The 22,122-nt window shown below is 35.5% G+C and overlaps 1 protein-coding gene across 1 annotated transcript in view; it reads left to right on the top strand.

Moving 5' to 3' along the window:
• EYA4 (EYA transcriptional coactivator and phosphatase 4) overlaps positions 1-22,122 on the top strand; it is a 379,107-nt gene that overhangs the window by 333,594 nt on the left and 23,391 nt on the right. The window contains 1 exon segment of the mRNA XM_078155123.1: positions 20,211-20,300. Coding sequence (XP_078011249.1) covers positions 20,211-20,300 — 90 coding nt within the window.

Below are 22,122 nucleotides of genomic sequence, written 5' to 3'. Positions count from 1 at the left end.
TAACTGTTCACAAACTAGAGTTGGAAGTGAGTTTGGGGCCATCTGATTCTAATAATTGTTGATCCAGATTGATTCCAAAGTTGGATTTACCTTTACCTGAAGATCTTAAATATTCATAATTATGAGGACATTTCCACAGGAGTTCAGTTGGTTTTTTTTTGTTTGTTTGTTTTTTAAGTGTGCATTGTTCTGGGTGAGGAATAATTAACCTCATTATTACCAACAAGTACTTAAGGATGCATAAAATGTTCATATATGTTTGAGCATAGGTGTTCAATATGTGTTTGTTAAATGACTGAATAAAATAAAATAAACTGTGTCACTAGCAAAAGCAAAAGTTTAAGCCTATGATAGGAGACTGATATAACATGATCTGCCCTGGTCTCACTTTTTCAGGGCAAGGACTGTTACATGTTAGCATCAATTCCCCTTCAGGGTGCTCTAGCACTCTGAAGGTAACAGGGAGTCTCTCTTCTCTACCATCAACCCAAGCCTTCACCACACAGTGTGAATAAAGAAATCTGTTATTTTCAGATGGGAATGCAATAAAAGCCCTGATGATGCCCAGGTAGACCATTTTAAAGACATCGATAGCTAATGGAAAAAAGGCTTCTCTCAACCACTTGCTAGGCCAATGAAGAATGGCCATTCATGGTTCAGTCCTCCAGTTTTCTGGAAACAGTCCTCAGTATCCTCCATGTCATGGGTCTAAGTATATGTCAAACTATCATTGCAGTGAGAACGAGGCTTATGGAAATAGAATTAATTAGCCATCTTTAAGTTAGTAGTGGCAGTGTAACATGAGAGATACTTGGGGATACCTACATACCTGAGCAACTAGCCTTGGACCACCAAGATGTCTCCTTAAGGCTCGAACTACCTTGTTCGTTTCTACATACTACAAGGAAATGTGATTTTATTTGCATGAACACAACCTCTTTGCAATTTAGTAGAATCCCAACAGACTTGGGATTAGGAGGCATGGTTTTGAATCTTGCCTTAAACACTTACTGGTCTAGAATTTAGGTATGGACATGCTACTACTCTATAAAGCCTTATTTCTCTCATCAATAAAATGGGGATAATAATATTTTTACTAGTTGCTTCACAAGATGGTGATAAGGAGAGCACCCTGAAAACCTTAAAACATTATGTAAATGTGAGTTATTTTTTATAGTATTTTGAGCCATCTGAATTGAGTCAGGTTGATCCATGAATGACATACATACATATAGCCTGTCACCAGTTCCATATCTGAGGCCTTTCCTGTTCTGCAGAACCTTCTAGATCTTACATTCTGTTTTAGCACAACCTTTAAAATCCCAGAGATCATCTCTATGCCAGAGCAAAGTAATTGCAGAAACACATTCATAATTTATTTATTCATTCATCATGTAAAATGTTAAAATATAAATAACCTTTACAGGTGCCTTCACAACCTGGCTACAAATTACCTTTCTCACTTCATCACATATTATTCCCTCATACAACAAATTATAATACAGAAAAACTGGCCTTAATGCTCTTCCTCATCTTTCACTTCCATGACTTTATACTGGATAGCTTCCATGACTGGAATATACTCCTTTCTTGCCCTGTTTTTCAAAATCCCTCATTTCTTTCAAGGCTTAGCTAAGATATCACTCTTATATAAGGCCTTTCCTATTCCACCTGGCTGCTAGAGCCTTCCCACCAAATCACTTTTTATCTATTTCATATATAATTATATGTAATAATCAAGCATTATTTCTAGAATTTATTAAATTGTGAAATAGATGTGTCATGCAAAACATATCATCCAGTTGACTGTGGTACGCAAATAATGTCCTTGTGGCATTCCATTCCTACCTGTTGATTGTTTAAATTTTGAGGAATTCAGTGTAATTCAATAAGTATGTATTAAGTGTTTTTTGTGTACCAGACATTATGCTAGACACAAACAACAGTTACAAAAGCATACCAACATGCCCAGAGAAGTGAATAGAGTTGAATCATTCTGAGTTTATCTCTCATAAATCCTTTGATATAAATATTTAATTGTCGGTTATACTATTCAATACCTTGTATTTATCAATCATTATATTAATCATTGACCTATTTAATATTGAGCAAACAGACAAGTGAAACAAATAAACGTGGTTTGAATCTGATTCATAAGCTTTCCAAGGTAGAAAAGAATGACTACTCAGACATAAACTATAGATAGCAGCAAACCAGAAATCAAAGAATTTAAAAGTTATGCAAAATATTTTCAAGGAACAACAACTGGATTGCTGTTCTGTCTCCACCCCCTTATACCTCTTCCAAACATTTATTTATCTTTCCCACACATTATTCTACCTCATTCCCTCTCCCTTCAAATACAAAGTAGTGTAGCCATGAGGATTGTCATTGTTGGGAATATCATCTGTCCTAAGAGTTGAAAACCATTAAGATAACTTTTTCATAATAATAGCAGTTGTTAGTTTTGAGGAAATGCATTAATATTTTCAAGGCTATTGGAGTACCATTTAATAGTTGGGAAGAGTAATAATTTAAAGGTATAGCACTGTAGAAAACTGTGCTCCAACTGCTGCTTAGTTTAAAAAAAAAACCTAATACTGATCTACCTAATTTTCTTCTCTGATAAATAACAAAAAATAAGACTCCGTGGGCATTGATGTGTCAATAATGTCTATGTTTATCTTTTCTTTTTTTTTTAATCCCTAAGTGATACACTAGCCTAACCAATGTAAAATTGCCCCTGTGTCCAAGCATGGAAAAATAATAAACAAATCATAACAATAATGATTTTTTGTTTTCCTGACCTGGAAAGATGAACATTCCTAAGGCAGGATGGAAGATGACTCAGGAATGTCTTATTACTCATAAATCTCTACATTAAATGGCCTTCATGCTTTTATGTAAAAAAAAAATACTGGAATTTCCTGTGCTCCTTTCTAAAATAAGTGTCACTCTCCAAATTTGCCTCTGAAAGGGCAACTTAATTAGTCCTTCCTTAAGCAGCAGTGACAGTTTGTGGTTTCAGTTCAGCTCCTTTGTTGACACTCTCCACGCCTGTGTGTGTCTATTTTTGGTTATTTACCCCAGTAGCAAATGATGTACATCAATAGTCAAGCTGCTCTGATCTGTAAGACTGATGATGGCTTTTGCAGCTGAGTACCAGTTGGCACATAGAGTTTTCTAAAATGCGAAACTCTTAAATAAGTTTGTTAATGTGACAGGACATGTGCTAGGAATCTACCATCATCTGTTAAAGTTTATGAAGAACATTCCTGTTCCCTGATTAATAGTACATATTACTTTACCTGATATGTTCCAACCGTTCTTCACTTTAAGGGGGGAGGTATTAAGGAGAAGAATGAAAAAAAATTGTACTTTGGCAGTTTTGTTCCTTTCAGAGAATCAGCATTTCATACAGGATGAAGTCACGGTTCTCTAAAGTCACCCCAAAGAGTAAAGATGCAAAGGAAATAGCACAAATCATGCATCAGACTGAGAAAATAAAAAATGGCTACCTGAAAAGGAAAGAAATTCTAGCTCCTAAAACTAATGTTGAGTTTAGAGCACCTGCTAAACATATTACAAATGTACCACCAGAGCAACGTAGAGGAAATAATGCATTCAATGGATAAAACCAAATTGTACTTTCAGTGTAGTAAAAACAAAACCAAAGAAACAAAAAAACCAAAAAAAAAAACCTTACAACATATATACAAAAGAGGAAAATTTGGAAAGGCACTGGATGGATTTGTTTGTTTAAGACAGTCATGAATAAAACCACTGGCCTAAAACTTCAGAGCTTAAAAAATATTTATCAAACGATAGTTTGATTTTAACAAGATAGCATTGTACTAGAATCAAGCAATTAAACAAATGGATCAGGTGATAAGTCTGATGAAAATCCTAAGAGAATTTTTGTGTACTTTTCTCCCTCTTTTCATATTTCTGAAAATTATTTAAATGAAATGGAGGTCTTTTTTATTATTATCTTCTTAGCCTAGCAAAGGAATGAGGCCAAGATGACCAAGGAGGGAAGATTTGTTTAGAGGCATCTGGGCTAGTCACCTCACATTATGGATGAGGAAACTGAGGCCCAGGAAAGCTAAGTGACGTGGCTGATTTTTTTTTAATTGTATTTATTTTACTTTTAATTTATGAAATAAAACAAAAATTTTCATAACAGAGTCTAAAAAATATGATTGCACATGAAACTGCACATCTATTATGTACAGCTTGCTATTCCTTTTAAATAAATAATAGTTATCATGTAATCTTGTTTTTTTACTCCCTCTTTCCCCACCCTAGAGATAGCTACCATTAGACGCAAATATATATGCATATGTATATGTGTAAGTGTATATGTAAAGTCATTCTATACATCTATTTATTAGTTCTTTCTCTGGATGTAGGTAACATTTTCCTTCATAGGTCCTTTGTAGTTAATTTGGGTATTTATAATAGTCAAAATGATTTAGTCACTCAAAGTTGTAGTAAGTTTCAGACACGGAATATAAATCTTTGGAACCAATCCCTTCCCCACTACTACACTATATTTTTAATAAATGGGATAAATGCTAACTTTGAAGACCAAGTAATTTTTGAAAATCATTTACAAGCTTCTAAAAGATCAGAAAGTATATTTTGATATTGAGTCCCATGTGGCTCAATCACCTAAATCCTTCTCACTTTAAGAAGACAGTGCTTAGAAAATAATGTGGGTATATCACCTACTTCTTTTTTTTTTAAGAAACTATATTCTTTGTTTTCTTTTAATTTTATTTTTTAGCCTACACTCACTCAATAAACATTTATTAAGCACCTAATATGTGCTGTGTGGCATCTACGTGGTGCACTGGATAAAGCACCAGATCAAAAGTCAAGCAAACCAAAGCTCAAATTTGGTTTCAGCTGGTAGCTGTATGACCATGGGCAAGTCACTTAACCCTGTCTGCCTTATTTTCTACATCTGTAAAATGATCTGGAGAAAGAAATGGAAAACCACTCCAACACCGTTGCCTAGAAAACCCAAAATGAGGTCATTAAGAGTTGGACAGAACTGAAAAGACTGAACAACAAATGTGGTAAATGTTGAGAATACAAAGAAGGGCCAATGAAGCTCCCAATGGAGGAGATAACATGCAAACCACTACATACAAACAAGATTTATGCAGGATAACTTGGATGTAATATTAGAGGGAAAGTACTGTCATCAAGAGAGCCCAAGAAATTGTTCTTGTAGAAGGTGTGATTTCAACTGATTTGAATGAAGCCAGGGAGGTTAAGAAGTGGATGTGAAGAGGAAGATTCCCAGGCATAGGGAGCAGTCAATGAAAATTTAGGTACTCAGGATACAGAATGTCTTGTGAAGAGCAACAAGAAGCCCATAGAATACATGGAAAGTTGTGAAGTGTTAAAAAAAAAACAACAGAAAAGTAGGAAGGGACTAAGTTTGAAGGATTATGAAAGCCAAACAATTACTTTTATATTTGATTATCAAGAATATATTGTGTCAAGGGGCAGCTAGGTGGCACAATGGATAGAGCACTGGCCCTGAAGTCAGGAGGACCTGAGTTCAAATTTGGCCCCAGACCAAACACTTGACACTTACTAGCTGTGTGACCCTGGGCAAGTCATTTAACCCCAACTGCCTAAAGAAAAAAAGAAAAGAATGTATTGTGCCTTCTAGGCTCTGGGTACTATGCAAGGTCATGAAGATGCAAAGCCCCAAAATGGAATATCAATTCCTGAAAGGCAATCTTTGCCTTTAAGGTGCTGATATTTTATGAGTTAAAAATAATTTTAGAAATAACTTTTTTTTCTTATGATTTTATCCCTTGTTCTATTCCATCCAGGCTTACTGAACTATTAAGTTAAGATGTCTAGAGGTTGCTAGGTGGTGCAGTGGTTGAAGTGCTAGATCAGAGTCCAAAGGGTCTGAGTTCAAAGCCTGTCTCAGGCATTTGCTCATCTATGACCTTCAGCAGGTCACTTGCCTTCTGCCTCAGTTATTCCATATATATATATATATGTGTGTGTGTGTGTGTGTGTGTGTGTGTGTGTGTGTGTGTGTGTGTGTGTGTGTATGTATATATGTATGTATATTTGCTATTTTGTTTTTCAATCACGTCCAACTTCTTGTGACCCTGTTTGGAGTTTTCTTGGCAAAGATATTGGAGTGGTTTGTCATTTCCTTCTCCAGCTCATTTTACAGATGAGGAAGACAAACAGGGTTAAGTGAATTGCCCAGGGTCACACTCAGGAAGAGGAATCTTCCTGATTCTAAAGCTGACACTATCCACTGCACCACTTAGCTGACCCCATCTAAGACATAAGGGTAATAGTAACACGTACTTCCCAGGGTAACTGTGAGGAACAAATTACATAGTAATTGTAAAGTATTTTGAAGTGCTATAAAAAGTATTAGTTATCATTATTAATATTATCATCATCCTTTTTATTAATGACTATGAATCAAAGCACTGAAAGAAAGCCTTTTTCCTAGGTCATCTTAGGCTATTCCTCTGCCTTTGAAGAAAACTGAATCATGCTAGAAATGTAACTGTTAATTATTTTCTCTAAAAAAAAGAATAATCTGGAGATTCTTAAGAAAGAATAATGTTTGTACTACTTAGCTCATTGAGTTTTTTTGAGACAAGCACTCAGTAAATTCTAAAGCACTACATACACATGAGTTATCTAGATTATATTCTCTGATCATTCTGTCTTACTTCTGGATTTCCTTTACCCCATTTACTTTGTCCTTTGTACATTAATCTGCCCCTTCACAAGCAGACACACCCATTCTACTTACCAGTCTGTGCCAATTTAAGGATACTTTCTTTCATTATTGATGTTCATGAACTTGGTTTGGTACAATCCTTAGTATAATTCTTAGCTCTTCACTTCTTGTTTCTTTTTTTCTGAACTGATTGGTGGCATGACTCTCAGTTACTTTCCTAAATGGTTCCATTCCCCTGGTCCTATTATTTACATGCCTCATAATATTAGCTAGCTTTCACTTGTACTTGTACGCAATACTATAGATTTTATGCTTGGTCTGAACAATTGCATTCTAGATACTTTTTAAACAGAGGGTGAAGTCAGTAACTTGTCCACCTGTCTTATGCCTAAGTGGTAAATTATCGACTAGGCAGGTAGGTCTGAGATCCTACAAAATCCTCAACAAAATGCACTCTCTCAGACTCAAATTTTTCTAGAGCATTCTGTCAGGACCTCTTCATTGCTCCTTTCACTTAATACCCGATGCTATATTTATTTGTACATATGTATCTGTATGTGTGTATATATACATATATGTATGCATACATATATGTATATATACACAACATATTATTAAATAGTAAATGTATGTAATTTAATAATATGTTATGTATGTATGTGTATGTGTCTAATTTCTCCTCCCATTCCCCACAAGATCATATGTTTCTTGAGAGAAAGGATGTCCTCCTGTCTTCCTTAATTAAAATTTGTTGAATTGAACTGAATACAGTTGAAATCAGGATGGTTAGTTCTGTTTCCTTGAATTAAGTCTAGGGTGACTCTTCAAAATCCAAGGGGCCCAGCCTGCCATGCTATTATTTTAAAATTAAATTATTATTTTATTATTAATTTAACTGACATTAACAAACACAGCATGTTAACATACAAAGAGCATTTTATATAATACACTGTGAACTTCTATATAATTTTTAAGGTGTGTGTATGTTAAATTTAGTAAGAAGGGTGATGTCTCAACTTGCAAGTAAACTGGATTTAAGTGAGGTAGAGCTGTGCAAAGTCTTCAGCCTCCAGTCATGGAAGTCCAGTTGTAAGACACAGGTCACCCTGCAAGAGATATACATAGTCCAGCAAAACAAGCAAAAGACGCTGGCCACATCTTAACCTACACTTATCGTTCTTCATCTCTAGAGTCTATCACCCCTCTGAGATGCAATTTTTAAATGACCGGAAAGACTCAGCTGAACTGTAATGTTGATGTAGCATCTGCCTGACTACTTAGAACCTTGTGATCCTTTTGAAATATCAGGAGTCAATAGAGAGCACTTGCAAAACTGTTTGGAAGTGCCAATTTCTAGAGTCTCACAAAATGTTCCTGGACCTCCTTCATCAGGTTAAGTTGACCTTGTGAAGTCCTCAAACCAAATTTCCACTCCTACTTCCCCTACCCTACCATCCAATTTCTCGGTGCCTGTATGGCACTGGGACAAGGCCAGGATCAAGAGCTTATTAGGGGAAATATAACAACCAAGCTAGATCTCACTCAGAAGCTGGGTTTATTTTGCATTGCTATGAATCAATCTCAGGGGTATAAATTCAAGAAATTTGCAGGACCTGGGTTGGGTTCAATAAATGCATTAAATTTTTACTTCAGTGCAATTCTGGGGTCTCTCTCCCACCTTCAATCACTACAAACATTTGATGAGCAGAGGCTAAACGTACCCGCTTACCCACCAGCCTATCTGCTCTCCAATTGGCTAACAAGACTACTTTCAAATGATGCTTTTGATGCTGTTTGTTGCTTTGCTTAATCCCCAGGAATTTAGCTAACCACTTCTGAAGCACTCTCTCAGCTCCTGCTGTCAACACGAGAGAGATATCAGAATTCAACCCTGAATCAAGAGTACTACCAACAGTTGGCTACATACAACCTTAGGGTTCCACTTACAATTATCTTCACTTCAGTTCTTACACTTAGGGAGGAAGATATTTTTCCTACACGATCCCTTTGCTATCTCTATCTAAAGTCAAAATTCTTAGAACTCGTTGTATGTTAGCTTGGTTTTTCATTGCTTAGCTTGCTTTAACTTTTATTTAGTATCATTGGGTTCATGATTTTGTTTCCTAATGGATAAGGTATTGGACTTAGAGTCAGAAAGACCTTAGTTCAAATCGTGCCTTAGGTACTTAGTTGCGTGACTCTGGGCAAGTCATTTAAACTCTGTCTGTTTCAGTTTCCTCGTCTGTTAAATGGAGATAATAACACCTACCTAGGATTGCTATGAGGATCAAATAATTTAACATATATTAAAGTATTTTGCAAACCTCAAAACATTGCATAAATGCTAGCTATTATATATATACACGCATATATGTATTAATAGATGTTATACATAAATATACATTTATATACACACATATCAGATGGCACAGTAGATAGAGTGTTGGACTTTGAATCAGGAAAACCTGAGTTCAAATTCTGCCTCAGGCACTTCATAGCGTGTGACCCTAGGTAAGTCACTTAATCTCTCTTAGTCTCAGTCTCCTCAACTATTAAAAAAGAGGGTGATGATAATAATAGCACTTACCTCCTAGAGTTGTAAACTTTAGATGAGATAAAATATTAAAAGCACTTTATAAACCTTAAAGCACTATATAAATTCTAAGATACCTAGGCATAAATGCATTTGAAGCTTGTCATTCAAAACCTTGGGTTGGAGACAACTTCTCTTTTCCCTGGATAGGACTGTCCTCCTTTCTACATCTAGGGGAGTTCTTACTTGCAAAAACAAAACAAAACAAAACAAACAAATAACAACCCAAAGCCCCTATTTCCCCAGGCTTTGATACCTTTAGGGCTCATTTGCAAAGAACAATGCATGACGAAATTTACCACAGTCCCCTACTAGACATAATGGTAAATATTCTGAATTTTTTCAGCCATTCCACCCAAAACAAAATATTGAAATACCAGTGTGAATTCAACAATTTAATAAAACTAACATCAATTTAAGTACCAGCTAGATGCAAGACATTGGACTAAGTAATGGGGCTAAGAAAAAACAAAAAATTTAAAAGTCTTTCTTCCAGAGAGCTGATATTTTTCGGGGGTGGAAAAGGTAGGACAGGTGTGTGGATAAGAATAATGAAGGTAATTTGAAGAGGGAGACAGCTTGGACAACAAGGGTGATCAGGGACAGTTTCACAGCATAGATGATATTTGAGTTGAGCCTTAAAGAAGATAAGTATTCTGAGTGGATGCATTCCAGGTAACTGGCAGTATAGCTCAGTAAATAGTTATATGTCTAGTTTGCCCTGAATATGAATTAAATGGATTAATGTCAAATAATTCTAGAAAGAGAAGGTGAAGTACATTTTTAGAGTTTCAAATGGGGAGCTGAGTTTTCTGCATTTTATCTTCAGGACAAGGGGGATCTTATAAAGGTTTTTGAGTAGGTTTTTGAGGTCAGATCTGAACCTTAAGAAGATTATTTTTGGCAAGCCGTGGGAAGAATAGATTGGAGAAATGAGAGTTTGGAAGCTATTAGATCTGTTTGGTAACTATGGCAATGTTGTTGCCCTGAACCCATCAGAGTAGTCATCAAGGGAGCAGAGAGGAGAAAGATGAGAGAGATGTTTAGAAATAAAATGGGCAAGACATGACAAATGACTGGATATGGAAAGTGAGTGAAAAGGAAGAGCTAAATGTGATTATAAAGGTTGTGAACCTGAGTAACAGGGATAGCGGTGTTTCCTTGAACAAAAATACAGAAGCTAGAAGGCAAGATGGTAAGTTGCATTGCGGGTGTGTTGATTTTGAGATGTTTATGGGATATTCATGTGAAAATGTCCAACAGGTAAGTGATAACATCCAGTAAGTAGCTGGTAATGTGGCCTAGAATTTAGGAAAGAAATGAATGCAGGATATATAGATTTGATTGTGATCTAAATACACAGTACAGTTGAATCTATAGGTTTAATTAACATTCCATTTTATACCCTGATTCATAAACTCAATTACAACGAAATTCTGTATGTCACTGTAAAAGAACAATCAGAGCCCTACCTGGAGCTACGTGGCTCAGTAGATAGAGCACTGGACATGGAGTCAGGAAGACTCATCTTCCTGAATTCAGAGCCAGCCTCAGACACTTACTAGCTATGTGGCCTTGGGCAAGTCACTTCATTCTGTTTGTCTCAGTTTTCTCATCTGTAAAATGAGCTGGAAAAGGAAATGGCAAACCACTCCAGTATCTCTGCCAAGAAAATTCCAAATGGGGTCACGAAGAGTTGAACACAACTGAAAAAAAAAGGCTTAACTGAAAGATCTGGAAGAGATCCCAGGCCTTCTAATCCAACCTCTTTATTTTATGCCTGAGGACAATGAGTCCCAGAGAAGTCAGTGTGTTTGTCCAATGTTACAAGTGACAGAGGCTAGTTTAAACCCAGATCTTTGAGTCCAAAGCACTTTCCATTCTACCATACTGCAGTACATCTAGTACTTCCCATCCATTCTTGCTTTTAAACTTGGTTTGACTTTTCCCTGTTTCAGTGAGCTTGAGCGTCGTCTGCCTCTGTATGCCATCACCTACTAAAGTATTGCTGTTCCCAGTAGAATAGCTATTTCAAGGACTTGAGCACTGCAAGCTCTTTAAAAAAATCCAAAAATCCTATCAGTCTCTCTTTTAAAAATACATAATTGCTGGCTCTCCTGAGATATTTTTACCTTGTGTCCCATGAGGAGGAATTCCATTTGATGGCCCAATCCAGTGGAGAGGTCCACAGACAGACAGTCTGTCTCCAATTTATACTCTGCACTAACACAACTAAAAGGCATTAGTATTTTGATATAGAGAAATGGTGTACTTGATCCTGACTTGGTTATACACTGGTAATATCTGGCTTAGAATCACATATGTAAGGGCCAAAGAGCTGTTTTTTTTTTCTTTTGTATTCAACAACATATTTAGGGAAAAGTTCCAGTATTTTTAATGGAGCAGTACACAAAGTAAATTGGCAGAAGTTGTTTGTCTCATATTAAATTTCTGTGTTAGTCATTTTTGAACCCATATAGAACTACTATATACGTATGTGTATCCGTGCTTCCCCTCATACCCAGCCCCCAACACACTTTTCACTTCATTTCTCCATTCCCACACTGTCTTCTCTTTCCAAGTTTTAAAATACCTCTTCTCCTTAGAACCCAAAGCCAAAATTCACTACAGCTGAACTGGAGTGTCAGCTAAATACCGATTTGGAGAGTATGCCGTATTTCTAAATGCATCTGATGAAAGTGAACAAAGCATGTATACGTTTCCACGTGGAATTTGGGATTTAGTCCAGAAGTGGGTTTCATTTTCAAATGTCTGATAAACTAATGGGACTGCAGGCTTGGGCAGATCCTTCCTGGGAGTGTGTTAAGGCAAGGGACTCTCAGAGCATTCCCTTACATCAAATAGCTAAGCTGCTATGGCTACACTCACCTTACCCCCAGTCATCCACCTCAGTTCTTAGAGCTCTGGACCTTTAAGTTGAAAAATGTGGCGGTGTGCATATGATGCTTATGTTGAATTAGCAAGTTTCATAACTTAGTCAGCTGGGAGAAAAAAATTAAATATTTGAAAGCAAAACTTTAGACTTTCTCTTAGAAATAAGATCGCAACCTCTGACAGGCTCAGTTTTTGTTGGCTTGTAGGAAATCTATCTCTAGCCCCTCTGGCACTATTGGTTAAATGGTTCTCTCTGACAACAGGTCCCTGGCCCAGCTCACTGGAGGATTTTTTTTAACTAGTTTCAAACCTTGGTACAGCCAAGGGCAAAGCGGGTTGTGGTGGGGAGTGGGGGTAGAAGAGAAGAAGTGGAAATAGCTAGTTCACACTCCAGCAAGCCTCAAACTTAAAAAAAAATAGAAAATGATGTTTTGCCAAAATGCTTAGCAAATCCTGGATTTGGTAGCACACATGATATGGAGTCACTATAGATGAAAAACACACAGGTAGCCCTCAGTGCTGTTGAGGCTTCTTCTTCCACAATATTCAAATACATTTTTCATCTTTCAGATTCCCATGCTTGCTTGATAGAACTTCGTTGTTTTGCTTTTCAAAATTTCATTTGTCTGCATGGTTATAAAATGCATAAAATGGATTCTCCATGGGTTTTTCCCTACCCATAATTGAGCTATGCAGAGAGGTTTCATAGGGCTCCAGAAACATGGAGTCAATAAAAAGATTGACCAACAACAATAGTATTTTTTTCTTTCTTTCTCAATAAATCTAAAATGTAAAGGCAAAAGAATATGTATACAGAAAATAATAGTGCAGGTAATTTTATTTGGAATTTGAAGGACTTAATTCTAATAGCTTAAGTAATCCACCTTGGACAAATTCCTTTAAAAATCACACATTTCTGAATATCCAGCTGTTATGTGTGTCTTAAAGGCAATAATCATTGGTAACATAATGGGAGTAGTCTGGATATCAGATTTTTTTGAATTGCATCAGTGAGCATTCCACAAAAGCATATAGCCTCTCTAATGGAATTATATTTTCATGCTGTAATTACATTTGATGTTTCCTGATATCCCTTCCTACTTTTTCTTCATGGTTCTGTGAATAGTTTGAGTGAGCACAATAGTATTTTGGGTCAGCCATACTGTTTACCTTTTAACTAAGTACAATCTAGCAAATTGATAGTTTGAGGGCTAGAGATAGTGATGGGGAGCTAGCATCTAATAGAAGGAATTATTTGTAAGTTCCTAACTATGAACACATAATTTCATTGGTGTTAGGAACTTGTGGGGAACAAACTTCCTCTGCCAGTACAGATCAGTAAATATCCTGAAGCTTATAGTCTTAGAGAGTTGACTGGGACCAATGAAAAGCTAAATGGTTCCCCTAAGATCATATAGTTAGTATGTGTCAGAGATGGGACATTAACTCAGGTCTTCTGACACTGGCTTTCTATCTCATTACCAATTTTAACAATAAAAGGACAAAATGTATTGGAAAACTATCTTTTTTTTTTTAGTCTGTAGTGACTGCCCTGCAAACTTAAGTAATTTGCTAGTAACTGTGATCATTAGGTACTCATATAAAGTGGCATAGCTTGTATTTTAAGGAATTTGAGCCAGGGTACACTCTGTAAACAGTTCATATCTTTATTCTTTCAATCTTGGTTTTAAAGAGTTTTACCTATTTGACCTTCATGGCATGGTAGAGGATCCAGTTATTAAAATGAGTATACTTTAATGGATCCATTGATTGAAGTGGGGATAGAGACAGAGTTTGGACCTTGATTTCATTGGGGTAGGGAATTCCCAGTGAGGAAATTCCTTCTACCAAGGCAGGTTGGTGCCTTCTCTGCAAATATATATACATATATATATATATATATATATATATAATATATATATATATATATATATATATATATATATATATATATATATATATATATAATATAGATCCTAGTATTTATATATATATTATATATATATATATATATATATATATATATATATATATAATACTAGATGCCTAGTATTCTGAGACATGCCTGGGGTCACATAGATTATATGTATCCAGAGGGAACTTGAACTAAGATCCTCCTTGATCTAAGGCCAGCTCTCTATACCCTAGACCACATTTACTGTGCTGTTGTTAATTCAGTGTAACATTAAATTGGATCAAATTTTCTGATCTAAAAATAAGATAAATATTCATGGCAAAATCATAAAATAATCATGATTGGAATTATCAGCAGAATGAACAAGTTGACCCTTTGGTATGATCCTCTGAACCCTCTAGAGTTTGAAAGACAGAAGCATCTAGTGGACAAATGCCATCCTGGCCATGAGTCAATTTGTTTTCTTTGACTACGCTTACTTGTGACATAAGAGGGACTTTATAAATGAAGAGGAGCAAACAAGGTAAGGGTCCAGGGAACATGAGTGTAGTACAGCAAGAAAGATTAAAAAGAAAAAGGAAATAAAAGAACATCAATAATTCTTTTAAAGAAAAATAAAAGTTCAGAAGAGAAGGGGGCATAAATGAAGCATTTTACTTTACTAAAAACTAATGTTTTAAAATTTAAAAAACCATTACTAAAACTATATTTTATATATAATACTATTTTTATCCACATTGTGTTGCAATTGTATATATGTTGATGACTAAGTTCAATTTTTTCAAATTAAATTTGTTATAACAATGTAAAAGGAAAACCAAAATTATAGTAATAGCTAGTATTGGTGCAGGGGATAGAGTGCTGGGACTGAAGTCAGGAAGACTCATCTTTCTGAGTTCAAAGCTGGCCTCAGACTCTTAGTAGCTGTGTGACCCTGGGTAAGCCACTTAACTCTGTTTGCCTCAGTTCTTCATCTGTAAAATGAGCTGGAGAAGGAAATAGCAAACCATTGAAATATTTTTTGCCAAGAAAACCCCAAATTGGATTACAAAGAATCAGATACAACTAAAATGACTAAACAACAAATTTATATAACACTTTAAGGTTTGCAAATTGATTTACAAATATCCTCACTACAACTCTGAAAGGTGCATATTATTTTTCTCCCCATTTTACAAATGAGGAAGCCAATGCAGAGGTTAAGGGACTTAACCAGGATCACACAGCTAGTAAATGAGGCTAGATTTGAACTCAGGTCTTGCTTACTCCAGGTCCACTACTCTATTTACTGAACCATCAAGCTAGTTGTCTGATAGCCAAGAGACCAGATTCTATATAGCTGGTGATACAGCCTTGAAAAATATACATCTTTTTTTGGACTTTGATTTTTTTTTAATCTGGAAAGTATATAAAAGTCTTATCCTAACTCCACAATAAAGATATTGTGAAAATAAAGTGAGATGTATTGGCAAAGTGTTTTTGGAGTAATAGCATGATTTAATATTATTTTGATGTCTTATATAAGAAAATGTACTTCTGTTGCCTCATCACGACTTTGAGGTGATCCTAGGTTCTTACGCCAGGCATTAGCTCTGAAAGATCTTACCGAACTGCAAAGATGCTCCAAGAGATTAAGTATCCCTCCCAAGAAAGCCAGCTTCAACAAGTTCTCAATAGATTGTCTGAAATCATGAGTTTTTGAATCACAACAACTCTCAAAAACCATCCACCAAATCAGAGTTACTATTTGTATTATTCTTTTTATTTTCATTCCATGTGTATTAATATATGTATCTGCTTTCTATCTCATTAGAATGGAAATTCTTGGAGAATAAATGTTGCATCATTCTTTATGTTTGTATTCCTCTCACCTAGTACAAAGCATGGAACATGCTTAATATGCTTAATATGTGTTTCTTTATTGAATGAATACAATATATATCAGTAGAGGGAGCACTGACAACAATGTAATTATGAATTATCTCCATTTGAAACATCTTTCTTTGTAGGAAGTCTTGGCTTCCTTTGAAATACTGCTTCCGTCTTTAGCTTTTTTTCCCTGTCTTTACCCTCTTCCTTTTCACTCACAACTCTTTCCTTTCAACTACAGGATCTCAGGGCATATTTTTTGAGTCTGGGGAGTCTGTGAAGAACCCCCGGGTATATCATAGCCAGCATAGAAAGGAAATGAGCTTTTGCAGCATAGGTGTGCAGTAAGGAACTATAAGTGAAGTCAGTTTAGGTGAGTGGATGAAGACTACTTGGCTTAGACAGGATGGCATGTTTCTAATCATAACTTGAAAGAAAAATAGATCCACATTTCACCCAAATTTAAATTCATTTCTTGAAAGGTTAACTTTCAGAAGTTAAAAACACTACCTCAGATTTCTGTCCTCAAAATCTGTCTTCAAACTTCTATGATCTGGCTCCTGGCCCAGCCACTCAACTGAAATCACCCTCTAAGGTCTTCCAAAACCTCTTCTCAGCCAAAACCAATAATCTCTTTTCTCTTCTCATCCTTCTAGACTTGTCAGCTATATTCAAAACCGCATTCCACTCCCCTCTTAAACACCCTTCCTGGCCTGAGTTTCAGAAACACTGTCTTCTGGTTTTCTTCTTATCTTTGAGTCACACCTACAAAATCTTCCCTGGCTCTCCTCCTGCTTTGCTATATTCCCTAATTTGCTTTAACATATATATACTCCTTTAGGGATCATATCAAATTTAATAGTTTCCAGTGGTCTTCAGACCTGATGTCTCCTTAACTTTTCAGTCCTATAGATCTTAATATCTTGCCCCCAACTAAAATTAAACATGGTGAATGAAATAAATGAAGTAAAAAGTCTTTACTCCCAACATGCTTTTTGCCCCTATCTACCTCTTCAGCTTCTGTCAGGGATACTATCGTTCTGTCAAATCCTTAGAGATAGTTTATACCAATCACTGTCCTTAGTCTTCCATAAGTTTTTGTATCATACCATTTGTTCTATTATGTTTGCTGGATCTGCCCTTTCTTTCCCTTTCTATTCTCCATTCTTGCCACTAAATATTGTGATATGTTGTGATGAAGTCTCACCCCCTCAGATGTGTCTAAAGACTGTCTGTTTTTTTAATCCTCACTAATGGAAATTTAAAGCTTGGCCCCACTACCTAATACGTGTGTTATACTTAACCTCTCTAAGCCTCAGTTTCCTCACCTGGAAAATGAAGTATTTGGATTAGATAACCTCTGAAGTCCCTTCCCACTATAAATCCATGATTATATCATAGATTCAAAACTTGGCTTATTATGACAGATTATGAGGCCCTCTACCAGCTTGCCCTACTATGTCACCACAACATGATTTCCTATTTCTCCACTTTCTATGGCCTCTGATCCAGCCACACAAAATTTTGATTATGTCTGATCTATATCCCTCCCTCTTTTATGTCTGAACATTTTTCTCATACTTCTGGGAGAACATCCCTATTCCTTTCCTCCAACCCCCAGCCAACATTGTTCAGAACCCCATTTAGATCCTATTCTCTTCTTCAGTAAATGTATACTTGGTCTTTATAAAACTACACTAGTTCCTTTCTTCCTCTCCCTTCTAATATCCCTCAGCATAGTACATAGGTACATATGTACAGTACATAGGGTAGCTAGGTATCACAGTAGATGGAGCACCAGACTTGGAGTCAGGAAGACCTGAGTTCAAACTGGCCTCAAGCACTTACTAGCTATGTGACCCTGGGCAAGTCACCTAACCTTGTTTGCCTCATCTTCCTCATCTGTAAAATGAGCTGGCGAAGGAAAAGGCAAATCACTCCAGTATCTTTACCAAGAAAACCCTAAATAGGGTCATGAAAAGTGAGACATGATTGAGATAACTTAACAACAATGAAATTATGTGTGTATACATGTACTGAACTACTTTTATGTGTATTTTAAAATCTCACATACTAATCTTATTGTCCATCGATAAATGTGACTATGTCCAGTTTCTCCCCTCATTCATTTTTGTTCAAGGTTATTAGGGTCATTTGATTCTGTAAATAGAATATAGCTGGATTTTGAGTCAGTCACTCATGGCATCCTTGTATAAGAAGAAGAGTCATAGGACAGTTAATAGTATTGTTAGGTGGATTCTGAACTGCAAGAGTGAGGCAAACCATGGTCCCTAATGGGTTGATGTCAGCTTGCAATGAAGTATCTAGTAGAATGCCCAAGAAACAATGTGGTATAATACGAAGGGCACAAAAGTCAAAGTGACCCAGATTAAAATCTTATTTGTTGCTAAATGTGTGGCTGTGAGCAAGTTCTTTAACATCTCTGAGCCTCAATTTTCTCATCTCAGATAAATGAATACTAGGTACATCACAAGGTGGTTAGGAAGATCAAAGATGATGATGTAGATAGAGTGTTTTATGAATGCCAGCTATAATTATCCCAATGTGCTGTTTAATATTTTTATCAATGAGTGATCAAAGCATAAAAAGCAGACTTGTCAAATTTATGGAAGGCACAAAGCTGGATGGGATGAAGAATGTACTAGTTGATAAAATCCAAAATTATCTCAATATTCAGTGCTTATATAATGGTTGGATAGGTCAAATCTAATAAGAATGAAAGTTAAAAGATAAATGTAAACTCTTTTAAAAAATGACTATGCAAGTACAGCATGAGGATGGGAGGAGGGGATCTGGCTACACAACTATTTGTGTGGGGAAAAAAAAGATTTGAGAGTTTTAGTGGACCACGAGCCTAATATAAATAAAGAATGACATGGTAGACCAAAAAGTTTTGTTGCTCTTAGACTGCATTAAGAGATCCATGAAGCCAAGAACAAAGGAACTGATAGTCCCACTTCCCTGTTCAAATTATGTTTAGAGTTAGACACAACATTTTAGGAATGGAATTAACACCAGAGCGCACCCAGAGGACAATCACCAAATTGGTGAGCATACCAAATATGATGGCCAAAAAAAATGGATATGATAGAAAAATTAGGGATGTTTAAAAGCCCAGAAGCTCCCTAGAAAGGCTAGCTGTTGTTATTAATAGTAATAGCTCACGTGAAAAATGTTCCTACTATACGTTAGCATTGTGCTGAGTACTTTACAAATATTATCTTATTAGATGCTCACAACAATCCTGGGAGGTAGGTGTTATTATTATCTCTATTTTATAATTGAAGAAATTGAGGGAAACAGAGGTTAAATGATTTGCCCACAGCTTGTGTAAGAGATCTAATTTGAACTCAGGTCTTCCTAATTCTGTGCTCTTAACTACTTGAATTACTTAGGTGGCTGCTAATATTATTATTATTAGAAAGAAAAGACTGAAAGGGGACATGATAACTTCTCTACCAGCATTTGACAGGTTGGTATTTGGAAGAGAAATTAGATTGACTAAGGAGAAATGAGACAAATAGAAGAAGTACTGAATTTAAGTCGAGGCCTGAGTTCAAATCTTCCCTTGGAATGTTAGTGCCCAAGGTTGTTATTTAACCTCAATTTCATCCTCTGTAAAATAATAATAATAGTAATAATAATTCTACCTACTTTACATAGTTGTTGTGAGGAAAGTACCTTACAGTGCCACAGATTTGGGAGTTATTATTCTATTTGAACCCAAGGGGCAAAAGGTAGAAGTTGCCAAGGGCAGATGTCATTTCAATATATGGAAAAATAAAACAAAACAAAATCCCTCAATGTTTAGAGAAAGATAAATGAGAAATGGGTTATCTCAGGAGATAGAGAATTCCTCATTATGGTAGCTCTTTAAATCAGGTCTATATGACCATTTGTGAAAATGATATAGAGGAGATTCCCTTAAAGTAGGGGTTTTGCCTTGCTAGATTTTGAGGCCCCTGCCAACTCTGAGATTCCTTGATTCTGCAAATGTCTGTATGCCCCATATCCCCTTTGAATTGTAAATACTTTAAGCACCAGGACTTTTTTTTCTTAATCCTAGCTGAGTCTACATTGGCATCTTCATTGTAGGCACTCAAGAAGTGGTATTTGCTGGTGATGGTGGTTTCAGATAACTTACCTCACTCAGGATATGTGTGTTTTCCTTTTAGGATCCCCCAATGGCAGTAACCCTCGGACTACGAATGGAGGAAATGATTTTTAACCTTGCTGACACACATTTATTTTTCAATGACTTAGAGGTAAGAAAAAAAAGACTCCAGTAACAAATTCTGAAACTTTTAAATGAGATGACCATGTGAAAGTAATTTAATAAAGAAAATATCAAAAATTATTCCAAAGGTAAAAATAAGACTAAAAACCTATCAACATAAAGTGTGTATAAAAATATAAGCACAGGGCTAAAGACTATGTTCATTGTCATTAGACTATAAGCTCCCTGAGGACAAGGGCTGTTTTTTGACTCTTTTTATATCCCTAGCACTTGGCACATGCCTAGCACATTGTAGGTGCTTAGTAAATGTTTATTGATTGATTGTTCTATTGGCACAAATTTAACTCAACAACATGTTTTATGAATTTTCATAAATACTAGCTTAGTTGATAGTAAAATAACTATTTTCTGTTTCTACTTTATATTGAATCCACTTCCGTCATTTCCCAAAGACCAACCTTTTATGATGTGTCTTTAGATACTGGGGCAATTCTTTCTGGCCATCTGGTTTATTTCAATTCTGTTCAAGTACTTTCATATGGCTTGCCCATAGTAGGTACTTCATAACTGTTTATAAAATCAGATTCAATTAAAATTTAATTTAGTCTCCTTAACATTTCATATTTCCCCCACAGCAACAGCATAGATAATACAAATTGACATATAAATCAACTAATTTCAGCAAGCAGTTTTATTCACCTACCCACAGAACTTTTTGCCCCGACTACTAACACATGGCACATCTGAATGTTTTTAATTTTATCTCCTTTTATTTTCCACTCCCACCTTCTAGTGAGAGGTAAGGTGTCTAGAAGGCAGAGGGAAGAGAAAGAAAGGGCCTGGAAAATCTACATGGGTAATTAGCACTTGAATAATTGCAAATTAACTATAATAAGCTGAGCAATCAATACTCTAGTATCCAGAGTTGATACAACCTGTCTATAGGATCCTGCTTTATAGTTATCAAGTCATTCGGGCATTTGAAAATTTTTCCTTCATGCAGAAGGGAAAATAAAGTTGCTACAGAGGTTTTCTGGTATTTATTGATTAATACAAAATATTTTAAAATCTGTGTATATTGGACTATAGCAAAATGAAAATCTTCCTTTACAGATCTTATCTTTAAAAAAAAAAACAACTAAATTAGTAAGTGACTTAAACTATTAAAGTCACTGAGATCTTTGAACCAATCTTACTAGTATTTGAGGTCTATCCATGAAATGAATAGTTCTGTGCCTCCCACAAATATATGTACTATAAGTATGTTGTATAAATTGCATTGTTATTTAAGAATAGTAAATCACTGTTTTGTTTTGGTTTTTTTGTTTGTTTTTCTCTGGAAAATGAAATCACTTTCTATGCAAAATAAACTTTTTTTAATTGGCAGTAGGAGGACTCATTACTCTAGTGCAAATTTACAAATTCTAAAGAATAAAAAATAGTTATCAAGGCATGCTTTCAATTAATTCTGCTACCAAAATAAGTGTGGCATATAAACTAATTTTGTAAAAACATGGCAATGAGAAATACATTTTGAACTCACTTATGTTTGAACTTTATACATGAAAAATATTTTGTCTTAATGTTCAAGTTTTCAAATTTGCATCCTATATTAAGATAGGTCACATTTCTTCTAATGGTAGGGGAAAAAAAGGATAATTATCCTAATTTGTATTTAAAAGCAACTTTTCCCTAAAATATTTTAAAATGATTTTTTAAACATTTTTAGAAATTCTATTTTCACCTTGCAAGTTTTATCCATAGCAAATGCAGAATTATCTTTCTTTTTAGCATTGTAGAGAACAGATGTGATAAATTAAAAAGTATTACTCTTTATTTTTGGGTGGAGC

The sequence above is a fragment of the Phascolarctos cinereus genome, unplaced genomic scaffold (assembly GCF_003287225.1).
Source record: "Phascolarctos cinereus isolate Bilbo 61053 unplaced genomic scaffold, phaCin_HiC Scaffold_5;HRSCAF=322, whole genome shotgun sequence".
In the NCBI taxonomy this organism is placed as follows: Eukaryota; Metazoa; Chordata; class Mammalia; order Diprotodontia; family Phascolarctidae; genus Phascolarctos; species Phascolarctos cinereus.
The sequence above is the reverse complement of the archived record's forward strand: the minus strand, read 5'-3'. Positions and strand labels throughout refer to the sequence as shown.